We start from the raw sequence: 14,983 nt of genomic DNA on the forward strand, positions 1-14,983 counted from the left end.
CCTCCCCCTCCCCAACCTCCTCCTCCTCCTCCTCGCCTGCCTCCTCCTCCTCCTCGTCCTCCTCCTCCTCCTTGCCTGCCTCACTAGAGGAGGGTACCTCACTAGAGGAGGGCCTCGAAGACAACACGCCTAAGTCGGTGAGGGTGCGCTCTTTCTGGCCGCGACCCCCTGTAGTGGCTCTCCCCCCAGCACCTCGTCCTCTAGAGGCTCTCCCCCCGCCCCCTCCTCCTCTAGGGGCACCTCTCCCTCGACCTCCCTGTGAGGAGTCATCGTCAAGTAGCCGAGGGGGAGGATTACGTGCTCGACCACTCCGACTAGGCAGGCCGACGACCTTGCGTAGGAAACCCACGCCGTCGGCCTTCCCCTTGCCCATGTTCCACGAACCTGCATTGAAAAGAGAAAAGGCAATTAGTAAATTAATGAAATGAAGGAAAGGCATGATAATAAACACATTAATAAAAATGCATAAAAAGGCATGATAATAAACACATTAATAAAAAATACTTGAAACGTACATCTGCTAGAACCCATATGAATCATCACTGTTGTAACCTCTTTCTCGGTCTGTCTCATCATCACTATCAATCATATCATCTTCGTTGTCCGACGGAGGTGGAGGCTCTTCCTCGTCGTCAGCGTTTTTGTTTAACTTTTCTAGCATAAGTACGTCATTTTCATTGACAATGGTCTCACCATCATTCCGTGCATCGTCGATGTTTGGGTCCACATCATCATCACCCAATGGTCTAGCGTCATCGTTTCTAACCACATCATCATCATCATCAGGTTGCTCTTGATAGAACACTCCCTCGTATGTCATGGGGTTAATGTTGTAGTAATCGTCTTCATTCGGGTCTGGTAGCTTACCATGTGGCAACACCTTGAACACAACTTCCCAACCCTTTAGATACACTTTCTGGCATGGGTAAGGCAGATAATATACTTGTGTAGCTTGGGTAGCCGCAATGAAGAGATCGGCTCCGGCATAGACGGTTGATGGTTTAACTTCGACCAAACCAATGGAAGGCGTATGTTTTACCCCCTCCTGGGGATCGAACCATCGGCATTTGAACACAGGCAGACTTAGGGTCTCACGCCCCTGGCGGAATTTAACCTCGTATATATTTTGTACCCTTCCGTAGTAGTCTACTGAATTTTGACCGGGGGTGTACACTCCAGTATTTATAGTTTTGGGATCGGGGCGGCTGTTTTGGTGCTCCTCTGTATGGAAGCGATACCCATTCACATCATACTTTTTACATGTTACGACGGCAGGGTCAAAACCCATGGAAACCCATCTCAATTCATCATCCATAGATATGTTCGAATCTTTTCCCTACAAGTATAATGGAAATTGTTGCGTGCATTAGTTCGGTTAACTAATAAATGTTGAAGTAGGTATTTAACAGGGGATTGTGGAAAATTACTTTCTCCATGAACCAAGCAACAAAATTTTTACGTCCAGGGTTTCCATGACGGAGAAGAGTAAGTGCCTCCGCCTCAGTAGGAGGATTCACTCCCGTCCATTCCTCTTGAACGAAATCACTAAAAAGATAAGCGGTGTTAGACCGGGACTAAGTGAACATGAAACATGATGATGTGGAAGAGATAAAGGAATGGTGTAGTGGTATTACCTCATCCACACTTCCTCAACTTCCTTGATGTTGTGCAAGATATAGAACATGAGGTCCTCCCACTCTTGTCGTGGCATGTTATAAGATTTCGAGGCCCCAGCCCTCCCACCTTGCGCGTTGAATAGATCGAGCCTGGGTTGATACTTGGGCTCTTCTATATTGTATCGAGGCACCTTGTTATGCAGATGGGGAACATGGTCTGGATAGTATGATGTCCTGAGGTCTGACACCTCCTCTAGGATAACTGCCTCAGCTATGGAAGCTTCAATCTTAGCTTTGTTTCCACATTTCCGTCGGAGATGCTTGTTCTGCCTCTCAGGGCCGTACTGCCAGCGATTTTGCACAGGGCCCCCCAACAATACCTCGTTCGCGAGGTGCAGAATGAGATGTGTCATCGGAGTAAAGAAGCCTGGCGGAAAGATCTTCTCTAGCTTGACTATCAACTCCGGTGCCTTCTTATGCAATTTTTCAATCACGTCTTTACTTACTTCTTTAGCACAGAGCGTGCGGAAGAAATGGCTAAGCTCAGCAAGCACTCGCCAGACATGCTCGGGGACATAGCCTCGAACCATCACCGGCATTATCCGCTCAATCCATACATGGTAGTCATGACTCTTCAGGCCGGTCACTTTGCCCGTTGAAAGATTGACTCCCTTACTTATATTCGATGCATAACCATCGGTGAACTTCAAAATTTGTTTCAGCCAGATAAGTACTTCTTTTTTTTCTGGCGGTTTAAGGACAAAGTCAGCATCTGGCTTGAACCAGTTTTTACGACCGCCTGTGGGAGGCTTCATGTTCAGGCGTGGTCTATCACAAATTCTCTGTTGATCGGCTCTAGCTTTTACGTTATCCTTCGTCTTATCAGGAATGTTGAGGATCGTGTGGAAAAGTGACTCTGCCACATTCTTTTCGGTGTGCATCACATCAATATTGTAAGGAAGTTTGAGGTCCTTCAAATAGGGAAGCTGCGAGAAGGGGGTAATGTGCGTCCAGTTGTGCGTCTCACCATATCCCTCGAAGCCTTTGGCTTTGGCTTTGCCTTTGCCTTCGACTTTAGGCTTGAGAGCTTTTAGCTGAGAAAGAACATCTGCCCCCGAAAATGTTGGAATCTCGGTTACTTCATGAACAACCCGGCCTTTCGTGAAGTTCTTCTTGTCTTCCCTGTCTGGATGGTCTGGAGGGAGGAACTGTCGATGCAGGTCAAAGGCTACATACTTGCCACCCTTACTCAGCCAAATCATTCGCAGAGCCTGCATGCACACTGGGCATGGCATCTTACCACTTGTACACCATCCGCAGAATAGAGCATAGCCGGGAAAGTCATGCATGCAATAGTGCAACCAAACTTTCATCAAGAAATTTCTCTGCAAATCCCGGTCGTATGTCAACCTCGGAAAATACCAAGAATGGTGCAAAGCATCCACAAGCGGCTGCATAAACACACCCAACTGCTTCCCCGGGTAGTCAGGCCCCCGAATGATGAGCGACAAGAACATGGTCTTCCGTTGCATTAGGGCACCAGGAGGAAGATTGAGCGGAATTACAAACACAGGCCAGCAGCTGTATGGATTGGACGACATACCATATGGATTCAACCCATCACCTGATATGGCTATTCTGACATTCCCAGCCTCGGCTGCTTCCTCGGGGTATTCTTCATCGAATGACTTCCATGCTTCCCCTCCCGATGGATGTATGATTTTTTTTGGATTGTACCTTATACCTTCCTTGTGCCACTTCATCATTTTGGCAGACTCCTTCGTGATGAAAAGGCGCTGCAGTCTTTTTATAAAATCAAGATATCGAAGAACCTTAACGGGGATGGTTAGCTGCTTTTTCTCACCATCCTCACCGACCACCTCAATGTACCGAGACGAACCGCACTTCCTAAAGTACTTGTCATCCGCATACTCGTGCCTAAACAAAAGGCAATTCTTCGGGCAAACATCTATTTTCTCATAATCCATAGAGAGTGCCTTCATGATTTTCTTTGTATCGTACATGCTTTTCGGCAGTTCATGACCCTCAGGGAGGCTGTTAGCCCATACTCCCAGGAATGCTTCGAAGCATTTCTGGCTACAGCCATACTCAGCCTTGACTGCAATCAGTTGCGAGATGGCATCCAGCTGAGATATTTTCGCACCCGCATAAAGAGGTTTCTTCGACGAGGCCAAGACCTCCAAGAAGGCCTTTGCGGTTGCCTCCGGCTCCTCTGGTTCATTCTCTGAAGGTGTCGCATTTGCCGTTTCTGCAACAATGACATCATCTAGCATGTCCCTGACCCCGTCGTCCTCATATCCATCGATGTGTTGTCGCATCACCTCCTCTCTACCACGGTCCTTCTCGGCTATGTTTATCGGCGGCATGTCAAAGTTTGCCATATATCCGTGCGTGCGAAGATGCTCACTCATGTCCATCTGATTTCTACGGTGACGTCTCGCACATCTCGCACAGGGGCATGGTGGGATAATTCTCATTGTACGACGGAATATCTCCTTCAAATACACATCGGTTTTCGCGATCCACTCTGATGTTACTCGATTCCGACGGATAAAACCACTGTACATCCACTGATTATCTGCCATCCTCTGCTTTTTTGCAACCCACACAACATAATTAAGGATTCACTTAAATTAATCACATCAAATTTTCAGTTTCTACCGCGTTTAATCCACCTACATCTCTAATAGGTAAAGGTGGGTCCTAATCCCACCCGAGAATGTGTAGATTGAGTACGTTGTCCACGCTCTACCCCGTTCCGAGACAAAATTTCGGCAGCACCTCCCCGCTGTTCTCCAGATACACGTCTCGGCAAAATGCCGAGAGAATGTGCATCCGGAGAACAACAGGGAGGCGCCGCCGAAATCCTGTCTCGGAACGGGGTAGAGCATGAACAACGTACCCAATCTACACATCCTCGGGCTGTCCGTGGAAAGCGCTGGACAATCTGAAAGAGCTGCGGTGATAAATATGCAATTGAATGCATATTTATCGATGCAACCCTTTCGGACGGGAGACGCCTAGGTTACGTCAGTTGACTTGAGAATGAAATCTAGTGATATGAAAAAATTGGAGGAGATGGACTTATAGCTCACCCTCGGCTGTAGAGGAAGTAGTCGAACAGAGGAGGGACGATCCTTGACCAACAACTCCGATGACGATCACTCCACCGACATGAAACTCTACAAAACCTGCAAATTCCAACGCGACAAAAATTTAGAACATCACAACTCATAAAGCATATTCATCATCAACTCACAAATTTAGGTGCATTCATTTATTCTTGAATCATGTAGGGTTATTTCATCACATATTCATCATCATCATCACAACTAACATTATTAAATAAATATTCATCATCATCATCATCATCATCACAACTAACAATATCAACAATATATTCATCATCATTGTCTATTCATCATCATCATCGATTCATCTCATCGAACAAAAAATTTGTCTATCTCTATCTATATATCTAACAATCTATCTATCTAACAATCTATCTATCTAACAATCTATCTATCTATTGATCTATCTATCGATCTATCTATCTATATATCTAACAATCTATCTATCTAAAAACAGAAAAAAAGGTGGAGGTCTCACCGGAGCAGCAGGGCCGGGGCGAGGCGGAGCCAGGCAGGGCCAGGGCGAGGAGGACGTCGGGCCGGGGCGGGGAGGCGCGGGGCGGGGAGGACGTCGGGGCGGGCGCGGATGGGGCGGCGCGGGGCGGGGAGGACGGCGGGGCCCGGCGGCGTCGACGGCGGTCTTGGGGCGGTGCGGTGGGGGAGGGGATGGGGGCGGCGCGGGCAGTGGGTGCGGTGCGGCGGCGGTGGGGGAGGGGATGGGGGCGGCGCGGGCAGTGGGGGGCGGCGTGGCGGCGGTGGGGGATGGGATGGGGGCGGGGGTGGGACAGCACCGGAGTTGGGGGAGGGGATGGGGTGGCGGCGCGGCGAGGGTCGGGATAGGGCGGCGGCGGCAGCGAGGGTGGGGCAGCGGCAAGGGTCAGGATAGCGCGGCGGCGGCACGAGTGGGGATCGTGGTCGGGCGAGGAGGAGACGGTGGGGGAGATGGATGGCGAATGGGTGGCGGGGGTGAACCGCAAGGGGATAAGGTCGGCCCTATGCCGACGGCCTGGCCGTCGGCATAGGCCCACCACTTTGCCACGTCACCGATCCGTGGACATGTGCGTCTCTATGCCGCATAGATAGGAGGCCTATGCCGACGGCTATGCCGTAGGCATAGATGGCAACTGCTTTTTTAAAAAAAAAAATAGTCCCACCTCGCCCAAAGACAAGCAACATGACCTGTTTAAATAGTTGGCTAATCCATAGTGGCCTGAGCATGCCACTATGCTTCCACAAGCGTAGGAGGGCCCACCGTAACACCTGGCGGCATTGCTACCCCCCTCCGGTACCCCGTCCCGTCTAACCCTAACACAGACGACCGCCGGATCTAGCTCTTTGACTTTGCACAGACCCACAGCAAGATCCCCTCCGTGTAGACCCCACGCGTCCGTTTCCCCCCTCCAGGTGCCGGCGGCGGCGCCGTCCGTGAGGGGGGGGCACACCCCGGACACGCGTGCCGCCTCTTCGGACATGCCACCACACCACCCCGCATGTATGAGGGCCCGGTGCCACACTCCGGTGGCATTGCTACCCCCCAGGGCCCCCGTCCCGCCTAACCCTGTAGCGATTGACCACGCGATCTAGCCCTTTGACTTTGCACGGACGGGCTTTGACCAGTGGACCTCCCCACCCGGTTGTGTTAGGTCAGCCCATAGGAACACTCTGGAGCAACATCCGGGCCAGACCCACAGCAAGATCCCCTCCGTGTAGACCCCACGCGTCCGTTTCCCCCCTCCAGGTGCCGGCGACGGCGCCGTCCGTGAGGGGGGGCACACCCCGGACACGCGTTCCGCCTCTTCAGACATGCCACCACATCACCCCGCATGTATGAGGGCCTGGTGCCACGCTCCGGTGGCATTGCTACCCCCCCCCAGGGCCCCCGTCCCGCCTAGCCCTATAGCGATTGACCACGCGATCTAGCCCTTTGACTTTGCACGGACGGGCTTTGACCAGTGGGCCTCCCCACCCTGTTGTGTTAGGTCAGCCCATAGGAACAGTTTGGAGCAACATCCGGGCCAAACACACAGCAAGATCCCCTCCGTGTAGACCCCACGCGTCCGTTTCCCCCCTCCAGGTGCCGGCGGCGGCGCCGTCCGTGAGGGGGGCACACCCTGGACACGCGTGCCGCCTCTTCAGACAAGCCACCACACCACCCCGCATGTATGAGGGCCCGATGCCACGCTCCGGTGGCATTGCTACCCCCCCCAGGGCCCCCGTCCCGCCTAACCCTGTAGCGATTGACCACGCGATCTAGCCCTTTGACTTTGCACGGACGGGCTTTGACCAGTGGACCTCCCCACCCGGTTGTGTTAGGTCATCCCATAGGAACACTCTGGAGCAACATCCGGGCCAGACCCACAGCAAGATCCCCTTCGTGTAGACCCCACGCGTCCGTTTCCCCCCTCCAGGTGCCGGCGGCGGCGCCGTCCGTGAGGGGGGGCACACCCCGGACACGCGTGCCGCCTCTTCAGACATGCCACCATATCACCCCGCATGTATGAGGGCCCGGTGCCACGCTCCGGTGGCATTGCTACCCCACCAGGGCCCCCGTCCCGCCTAACCCTATAGCGATTGACCACGCGATCTAGCCCTTTGACTTTGCACGGACGGGCTTTGACCAGTGGGCCTCCCCACCCGGTTGTGTTAGGTCAGCCCATAGGAACAGTTTGGAGCAACATCCGAGCCAGACCCACAGCAAGATCCCCTCCGTGTAGACCCCACGCGTCCGTTTACCCCCTCCAGGTGCCGGCGGCGGCGCCGTCCGTGAGGGGGGGCACACCCCGGACACGCGTCCCGCCTCTTCGGACATGCCACCACACCACCCCGCATGTATGAGGGCCCGGTGCCACACTCCGGTGGCATTGCTACCCCCTAGGGCCCCCGTCCCGCCTAACCCTATAGCGTTTGACCACGCGATCTAGCCCTTTGACTTTGCACGGACGGGCTTTGACCAGTGGACCTCTCCACCCGGTTGTGTTAGGTCAGCCCATAGGAACACTCTGGAGCAACATCCGGGCCAGACCCACAGCAAGATCCCCTCCGTGTAGACCCCACGCGTCCGTTTCCCCCCTCCAGGTGCCGGCGGCGGCGCCGTCCGTGAGGGGGGGCACACCCCGGACACGCGTGCCGCCTCTTCAGACATGCCACCACACCACCCCGCATGTATGAGGGCCCGGTGCCACGCTCCGGTGGCATTGCTACCCCCCCAGGGCCCCCGTCCCGCCTAACCCTGTAACGATTGACCACGCGATCTAGCCCTTTGACTTTGCACGGACGGGCTTTGACCAGTGGACCTCCCCACCCGGTTGTGTTAGGTCAGCCCATAGGAACAGTTTGGAGCAACATCCGGGCTAGACCCACAGCAAGATCCCCTCCGTGTAGACCCCACGCGTCCGTTTCCCCCCTCCAGGTGCCGGCGGCGGCGCCGTCCGTGAGGGGGGCACACCCCGGACACGCGTCCCGCCTCTTCGGACATGCCACCACACCACCCCGCATGTATGAGGGCCCGGTGCCACGCTCCGGTGGCATTGCTACCCCCCAGGGCCCCCGTCCCGCCTAACCCTGTAGCGTTTGACCACGCGATCTAGCCCTTTGACTTTGCACGGACGGGCTTTGACCAGTGGACCTCCCCACCCAGTTGTGTTAGGTCAGCCCATAGGAACACTCTGGAGCAACATCCGGGCCAGACCCACAGCAAGATCCCCTCCGTGTAGACCCCACGCGTCCGTTTCCCCCCTCTAGGTGGCGGCGACGGCGCCGTCCGTGAGGGGGGGCACACCCCGGACACGCGTTCTGCCTCTTCAGACATGCCACCACATCACCCCGCATGTATGAGGGCCCGGTGCCATGCTCCGGTGGCATTGCTACCCCCCCAGGGCCCCCGTCCCGCCTAACCCTATAGCAATTGACCACGCGATCTAGCCCTTTGACTTTGCACGGACGGGCTTTGACCAGTGGGCCTCCCCACCCAGTTGTGTTAGGTCAGCCCATAGGAACAGTTTGGAGCAACATCCGGGCCAGACCCACAGCAAGATCCCCTCCGTGTAGACCCCACGCGTCCGTTTACCCCCTCCAGGTGCCGGCGGCGGCGCCGTTCGTGAGGGGGGCACACCCCGGACACGCGTCCCGCCTCTTTGGACATGCCACCACACCACCCCGCATGTATGAGGGCCCGGTGCCACGCTCCGGTGGCATTGCTACCCCCCCCCCCCCAGGGCCCCCGTCCCGCCTAACCCTGTAGCGTTTGACCACGCGATCTAGCCCTTTGACTTTGCACGGACGGGCTTTGACCAGTGGACCTCCCCACTCGGTTGTGTTAGGTCAGCCCATAGGAACACTCTGGAGCAACATCCGGGCCAGACCCACAGCAAGATCTCCTCCGTGTAGACCCCACGCGTCCGTTTCCCCCCTGCAGGTGCCGGCGGCGGCGCCGTCCGTGAGGGGGGGCACACCCCGGACACGCGTGCCGCCTCTTCAGACATGCCACCACACCACCCCGCATGTATGAGGGCCCGGTGCCACGCTCCGGTGGCATTGCTAACCCCCCCCCCCCCAGGGCCCCCGTCCCGCCTAACCCTGTAGCGATTAACCACGCGATCTAGCCCTTTGACTTTGCACGGACGGGCTTTGACCAGTGGACCTCCCCACCCGGTTGTGTTAGGTCAGCCCATAGAAACAGTTTGGAGCAACATCCGGGCTAGACCCACAGCAAGATCCCCTCCGTGTAGACCCCACGCGTCCGTTTACCCCCTCCGTGACACGGCGATAGCGACGTTCGTAACGGGGGGCGGCAATCGATATACCATCGGGAATGTTTTTTTAGATAAGGCATAATTATCTTATGCAGAAACAAAAACTAAAATAAAGTAAAAATAACAGAACAAAGTAAAAATAAAAAAATAAAGTAAAATATATGTATGCCGACGGCAAGGCCGTCGGCATATCTGTGCACACACGCAGGTTATCCCGCGGATCGATGACGGGGCGTGGCACACGGATTGATGACGTGGCGAAGGGGCCTATGCCGACGGCCGTGCCGTAGGCATACCTCTGCCACAGATAATATAAAAAATTAAGTAAAGTAAACATATGCCGACGGCGGGGCCGTCGGCATATCTGTGCACACACGGATCGATGACGTGGTGTGTCATATGGATCGTTGACGTGGCAGAGGGGCCTATGCCGACGGCTACGCCGTAGGCATACCTCTGCCACAGATATGCCGACGGCCGCCGTTACCGCCCGTCGGCGTAGGATAAACGCCGTCAAGCGTCAGCACTGACCAGGGAGTTGGGCCCGGGATATGCCGACGGCCTGTCCTATGCCGACGGGAGCCGTAGGCTTATCTCGGGCGGTCCCGACGGCCACGTCTATGCCAACGGCCCCGTCGGCATAGATCAATGTATGCCGACGGCTTTTCTACGCCTACGGCCCATCCTTGGCCGCCGGCATAGGTGCGGCGATGCCGACGGGGGCCGTCGGCATAGATTTGGCCGTCGGCAAACCCAGTTTTTCTGGTAGTGACGTGAACTATTGATTACCAGGGCTGTTTCATCCTTGTTTGATCAGAACTGTACATTACCATACGATGCACCAGAAAGAAAGCGTTCAATTGTCTGTCATTTGTCCCTGTATATGACTTACAAAGCTATGCCTATTTGATTTGTGTTCGGCACAAATAATCATTTACTATATAGTTGATTCCTGGATAATAATAAAAACACCTTGCATCATGTCATTTTTTTCCAACTGATAATTTCAATACCGCAATATAATCAACAATCCTGTTATGTTTATATTACGGAAAAATAAAGAACATAGCTGTAGTTTGTTGTACCAAATCATTCCAGAAATTACTTGGTACTGCTGCAAATTTTTCTATACAAATGAAGAAAGTCAATGAGTCATTAACCACTCCTGTCATGGTAGTGTCGTGACACATAACACTGATATATCGATTAGCTTTTCAAAACTGTGACACACGTGGATTTTAAGCTGACATGGACATAGGCCCCCTACCTGTCATCTTCATCCCTTCTCTCTGCCCCCTCCTCCGTCATCTCCTTCCCAGAATTGGGTGGGGTTGAGGCCGGAGACTTGGAGCTCGTCGAGTGGCGAGAGGGTGCGGCCGGGATGAAACTCCACGGAGTGGGTGCCCTTGCCGCGGTCAATCTTGGCGTCTGTAGCACCGCTCGGTCTCCAGCTTTCTGCTACTCGGCATGCACGGAGAGGTCAGTGTTGCCCGCCACCGCTGCTTCCCTAGCCACGCGGTAGGTTCCCAACATGCCGCACAAGCGTGGGAGGAAGCCGGACAACACAGCGACGTAACCACATGGCTGACCATGCCAACGAGGTGGAGGTGGTGCAATAGGGGTCATCGCCTCCTCTCGGTGCCCTCGAGCATCGCCATTTGGCGCCTGAGCGTGAGCACTGTGGGGGTTGATGTGGGAGCGGCTGTAGAAGTACATGTCGCCGCCCTGCGAAGAGCTGCCGCATCGTGTCCTGCTCCATCACTGTGATTGCCATGGACGGCTCGATTGGCATGTCTACGCCACTACGCTCGCTGGGGTCGTGCCAACTCCCACCACCGCGGGCAGGTGGTACATGGCCGCCCTGGTCTGCTGCAGTTACGTGCTGCTAGTGCAGGTCAGAACGGCGGCTGTGTGCGTCACCGTCGAGGCGCTGCTGATGCCAGGCATGCCGACGCTTGCATGGGCGGCGCTACTGGTGCCAGCGCTGCTAGTCGCTCGTGTGTCAGGTCGCTTGTGGGTGGTTGTCTTCATGCGATGATTCACCGCAATCAATGTTATTTGTCACGACATTGTTCCGATAGTGGTGGTTATGTGTCAAAAATACAAAAGAGGATCCTTCTAATTTACTCTACTATGTAAGATAGATGATTCGAGATGATCAAGCTAGAAAGAGATCCTAACGAAATTCATTTAGGAGTGTAATTGCGTTGTGGCATTGGAACAATGCTGCTTCAGTGACTGAGTTGAATTGTACTGATGCTTCCTTTTGTCTGTCATCTTTGATGCATTGATGATGTGGCAGACAATCCAACCTTTAATACAGGTATTAGTTTTCAGGTTTTCATTTTCTTCTCTTCCCAAGACCTTCCATCTTGGTGGTGGTTTCTCTAGTTTTGACAGGAATGTTCTTTGATCAGATTACAGATGATGCAGTCGGTGCGATATATTGTATGGATGCACATCAGACAGAGCCATTGTAAGAGTGTAGGATACTATGGGTATTTTAATCTTTAATCTTCCTTTTCAAGTCAGTGCATTGGATGTGATTATCCTGCTTTAATACCTCACTATCCTACAGGATCATAACCGGTTGCCAATTTGGTGATGTTCAGATTTGGAACTCTGACACGCAGGCAAGTTACCTCTCTGTTGCTTCTTCTGCTAGTATTTTGGATAAAGAAAGAAAATTATAGCCGCTTGCCCTTTGCATCACAAAGATGCTCGTGGCCCAAGCATTTAGTTCATAAGCACATATACAGATTCCGTTGATTGCCAAATACTGTAGCAGGAAAAGTCTATGTTTGGTGATGGTCGATGGAAGCCGTACAATAATGTGTAGTTTTTTGCCCACAACCAAGAAAACACCACACCATATTGGCTAATGTTTTTGCCCACTTTTTTCTGTCGTAGTATCAATTGAACTACCAAGATGAAATGTAAAGGGTCATCACCAAAAGCTCAATTTTTGTTACCAAATATACCAACTTTTTGTTTACATTGGACCAATATAAATGACTCATTTATGTTTACTGGCAGAAAGTGGTCGCTTCGATTAAGGTCTCAGACAAATTCGGTAAGCTCTCTGACTTCTTAACATAGTTTTCTTCCACCATATGTACAGTTGTACAATAATATGCTAATCAGATGATTGCCCTGACTGCAGTATACAAAGTTAAATTTATTGCACGAAAGCGGTGGCTTGTGGCTGTGTCAGCTGATTGTTTCGTCCATGTGTACAAGTATGAAAAGGAGCTCCAAAAGGTCACGAGTTTCAAAGTTCACGATTACCATGACATTGCCTGTTGTTCATTAAACGTTCATCCAACCCAGCCGTATGTGCTGTCAGGATGTGGTACGGAAATAAGGCTCTGGGACTGGGACCAGGACTGGAATTGCATAAAGACATTTGAAGAACACTCAGATGATATTAATGAACTAAAATTTAACCCAGAGGACACCAACAGTTTTGCAAGTGCTTCAGATGATCGTACAGTAAAGGTTTTGCTTTCTCTCTCTTATTTCTTTGCTAAGCAAACTTTGATTCAATGATGAAGGTGGAGTATGTTTCTTTTTCTACTATACCTTAACTGGAAGCTGTTATATATGGTTGGTGTTCAGGTTTGGAGTCCTGATTCTCCCGAATCAAAGTATACTCTCTCTGGGCATTCAGGCAGCGTGTACTGCCTGGATTTCTTCACGTGTGATGGTCAACAGTATTGATTAGTGGCTCTTGGGATCAGACTGCAAAGGTCTGCCAAGGTCTTGCTATTGTGTTGGAAAGTACATGGATACAACATGCATCTAGCATTTCTAATATATGCATGCGTTTTTTTTCTTTTCTAAACAGATATGGGACATGCAGAAGGAGGAATACGTTCATACACTCGAGCATGACTCTATAGTTTATTCCATCGTTTCCCATCCCAATCTTCCATTTCTAATTACAGGTACTGTTGAAGGTGTTGTTCGTGTGTGGAGCTCCACTGATTTCAGGTAATCACTAGAATATGTCCTTATGGAACACGCAGACACCCAGTCTAAACACGACACCTCTACATCATATTGCATATAAATGCCGGTTACCCTCTCTCTATATATATGGTAAAATAGGAAGTGCTCCATATTTCCCAGGCTGAAGGCAAAGCTTCGGGTCGGTATATCGGTTCGTGGTTTCGCATGTTTGATGGGGTCACAAAGGTAATCAGTGTTTCCAGTTCTTATTGATTTCTGTATTACCTCGTTGTTGTCTGCTTAGTTATTTTGAGGTTGTAGTGCTTTACACTGATTTCGTTTCCTAAGATTCCAGACTAATAAAGCGTGCGCTCTTTCATCTATCAGGGTTGCAATTGCACACTTTGATGGAGTGTCGGTGATGGAAACTTGTGATGAAGAAGGACAAGGTGGTAGTAAAGGCAGCAGCGAGAAATCCATATCAGCGGTAGAGTTGGAAATCCAAAGCCAATAAAGCACTGCTAGTAATCTGGTATAGCGCTTAAGTTTTTATTAACGTATACACAGTCGCCGTTATTTATGCTAAGACCAGCATCATGGATTCGTAGATCCGGAAATTTGAGCGATTGATTTGGAGATGAACAGTGCTCGAAGCTGAGCCAGCCAACTCTCTCACAAATATGGACATTATCGGACCATGAGGAAGCAGGTGGCAAGAGCTTGTGTGCTGAAAATGATTTCGCGAAGGTCAGCTGCTGTTGCTTTAAGTGTGGAGCTCCACCGTTGATTCAACCAGCCAACTCTCTCACAAACCATAGATTTTCATTGTTTGAGAGTAGCAGCTCGATCTTGCTCGGCAGTCTGAAGAAATTGCACTTCCGTCCGTGCGTGCGTGCGTGATGGCTGACGAATGAAGAAGCGCATATGTACGTGTAAACTAACAATCTCATTGCTGGATATCCATGGGATGTGAACTAATTTCCATGCCTTCAATTAGAGCACAGTTTAGTTAGTGTTGTGTGGTCGTAAATGAGAAAATTGGATATTTGCCAATTTCAATATGTGGCTTCTTCAAATTGCCACTTTCAAGATTGTCTTGGCAAAATTGCCACTCTCCTCGTTGGCTCCTTGATTACCATGCCACTTCCCTATTTTTAGTGATTTTATTTTGTCTTTTCCACTTATAAGCACCAGAAAAGACCAAACTACCCCTGATTCTATAGTTTCTTTTACTGTACCCTGCAATGAACATGAGCCGTCTATTCTCGAAATCCATTTACATCACGCTGTGCACCAATAAGGCTTGCTTTCGAATATGAACTAAAACCACATTTATTTTGGATAGAAAGGGAGTAGAAGAATCCTTCACACTAGAATCTTTTACATCACGCTGTGCATCAATAAGTACTCCCTCCATTCCATAATGTAGAACATTTTTTGACACTACGGAGGGAGTAATTTGCAGGGGCTTTCATACATTTTTCTCTCATCTCAATACTAACCTGACGTTAGC

General features: G+C 51.5%; 1 protein-coding gene and 1 long non-coding RNA gene across 2 annotated transcripts in view; both read left to right on the forward strand.

Annotated features, from left to right (window-relative positions):
- LOC125519466 (uncharacterized) overlaps positions 1–13,015 on the forward strand; it is a 40,831-nt gene extending 27,816 nt beyond the window's left edge. Inside the window, exons 5-9 of the mRNA XM_087531735.1 lie at positions 11,822–11,842; positions 11,937–11,995; positions 12,098–12,592; positions 12,683–12,780; positions 12,866–13,015. Of these exons, the coding sequence (XP_087387861.1) occupies positions 11,822–11,842; positions 11,937–11,995; positions 12,098–12,212 (195 nt within the window). The 3' untranslated portion in view covers positions 12,213–12,592; positions 12,683–12,780; positions 12,866–13,015. The remainder of the gene's footprint in view (positions 1–11,821; positions 11,843–11,936; positions 11,996–12,097; positions 12,593–12,682; positions 12,781–12,865) is intronic.
- A 1,064-nt stretch (positions 13,016–14,079) lies between these two features.
- Positions 14,080–14,562, forward strand: LOC147962310 (uncharacterized). Its single transcript, XR_015609707.1, has 2 exons — positions 14,080–14,217; positions 14,313–14,562. It is a non-coding gene; the product is annotated as an uncharacterized LOC147962310 (long non-coding RNA).
- Positions 14,563–14,983: the final 421 nt, after the last annotated feature.

The sequence above is a fragment of the Triticum urartu genome, chromosome 7A, assembly GCF_056163025.1.
Source record: "Triticum urartu cultivar PI428250 chromosome 7A, HENAU_Tu73, whole genome shotgun sequence".
In the NCBI taxonomy this organism is placed as follows: Eukaryota; Viridiplantae; Streptophyta; class Magnoliopsida; order Poales; family Poaceae; genus Triticum; species Triticum urartu.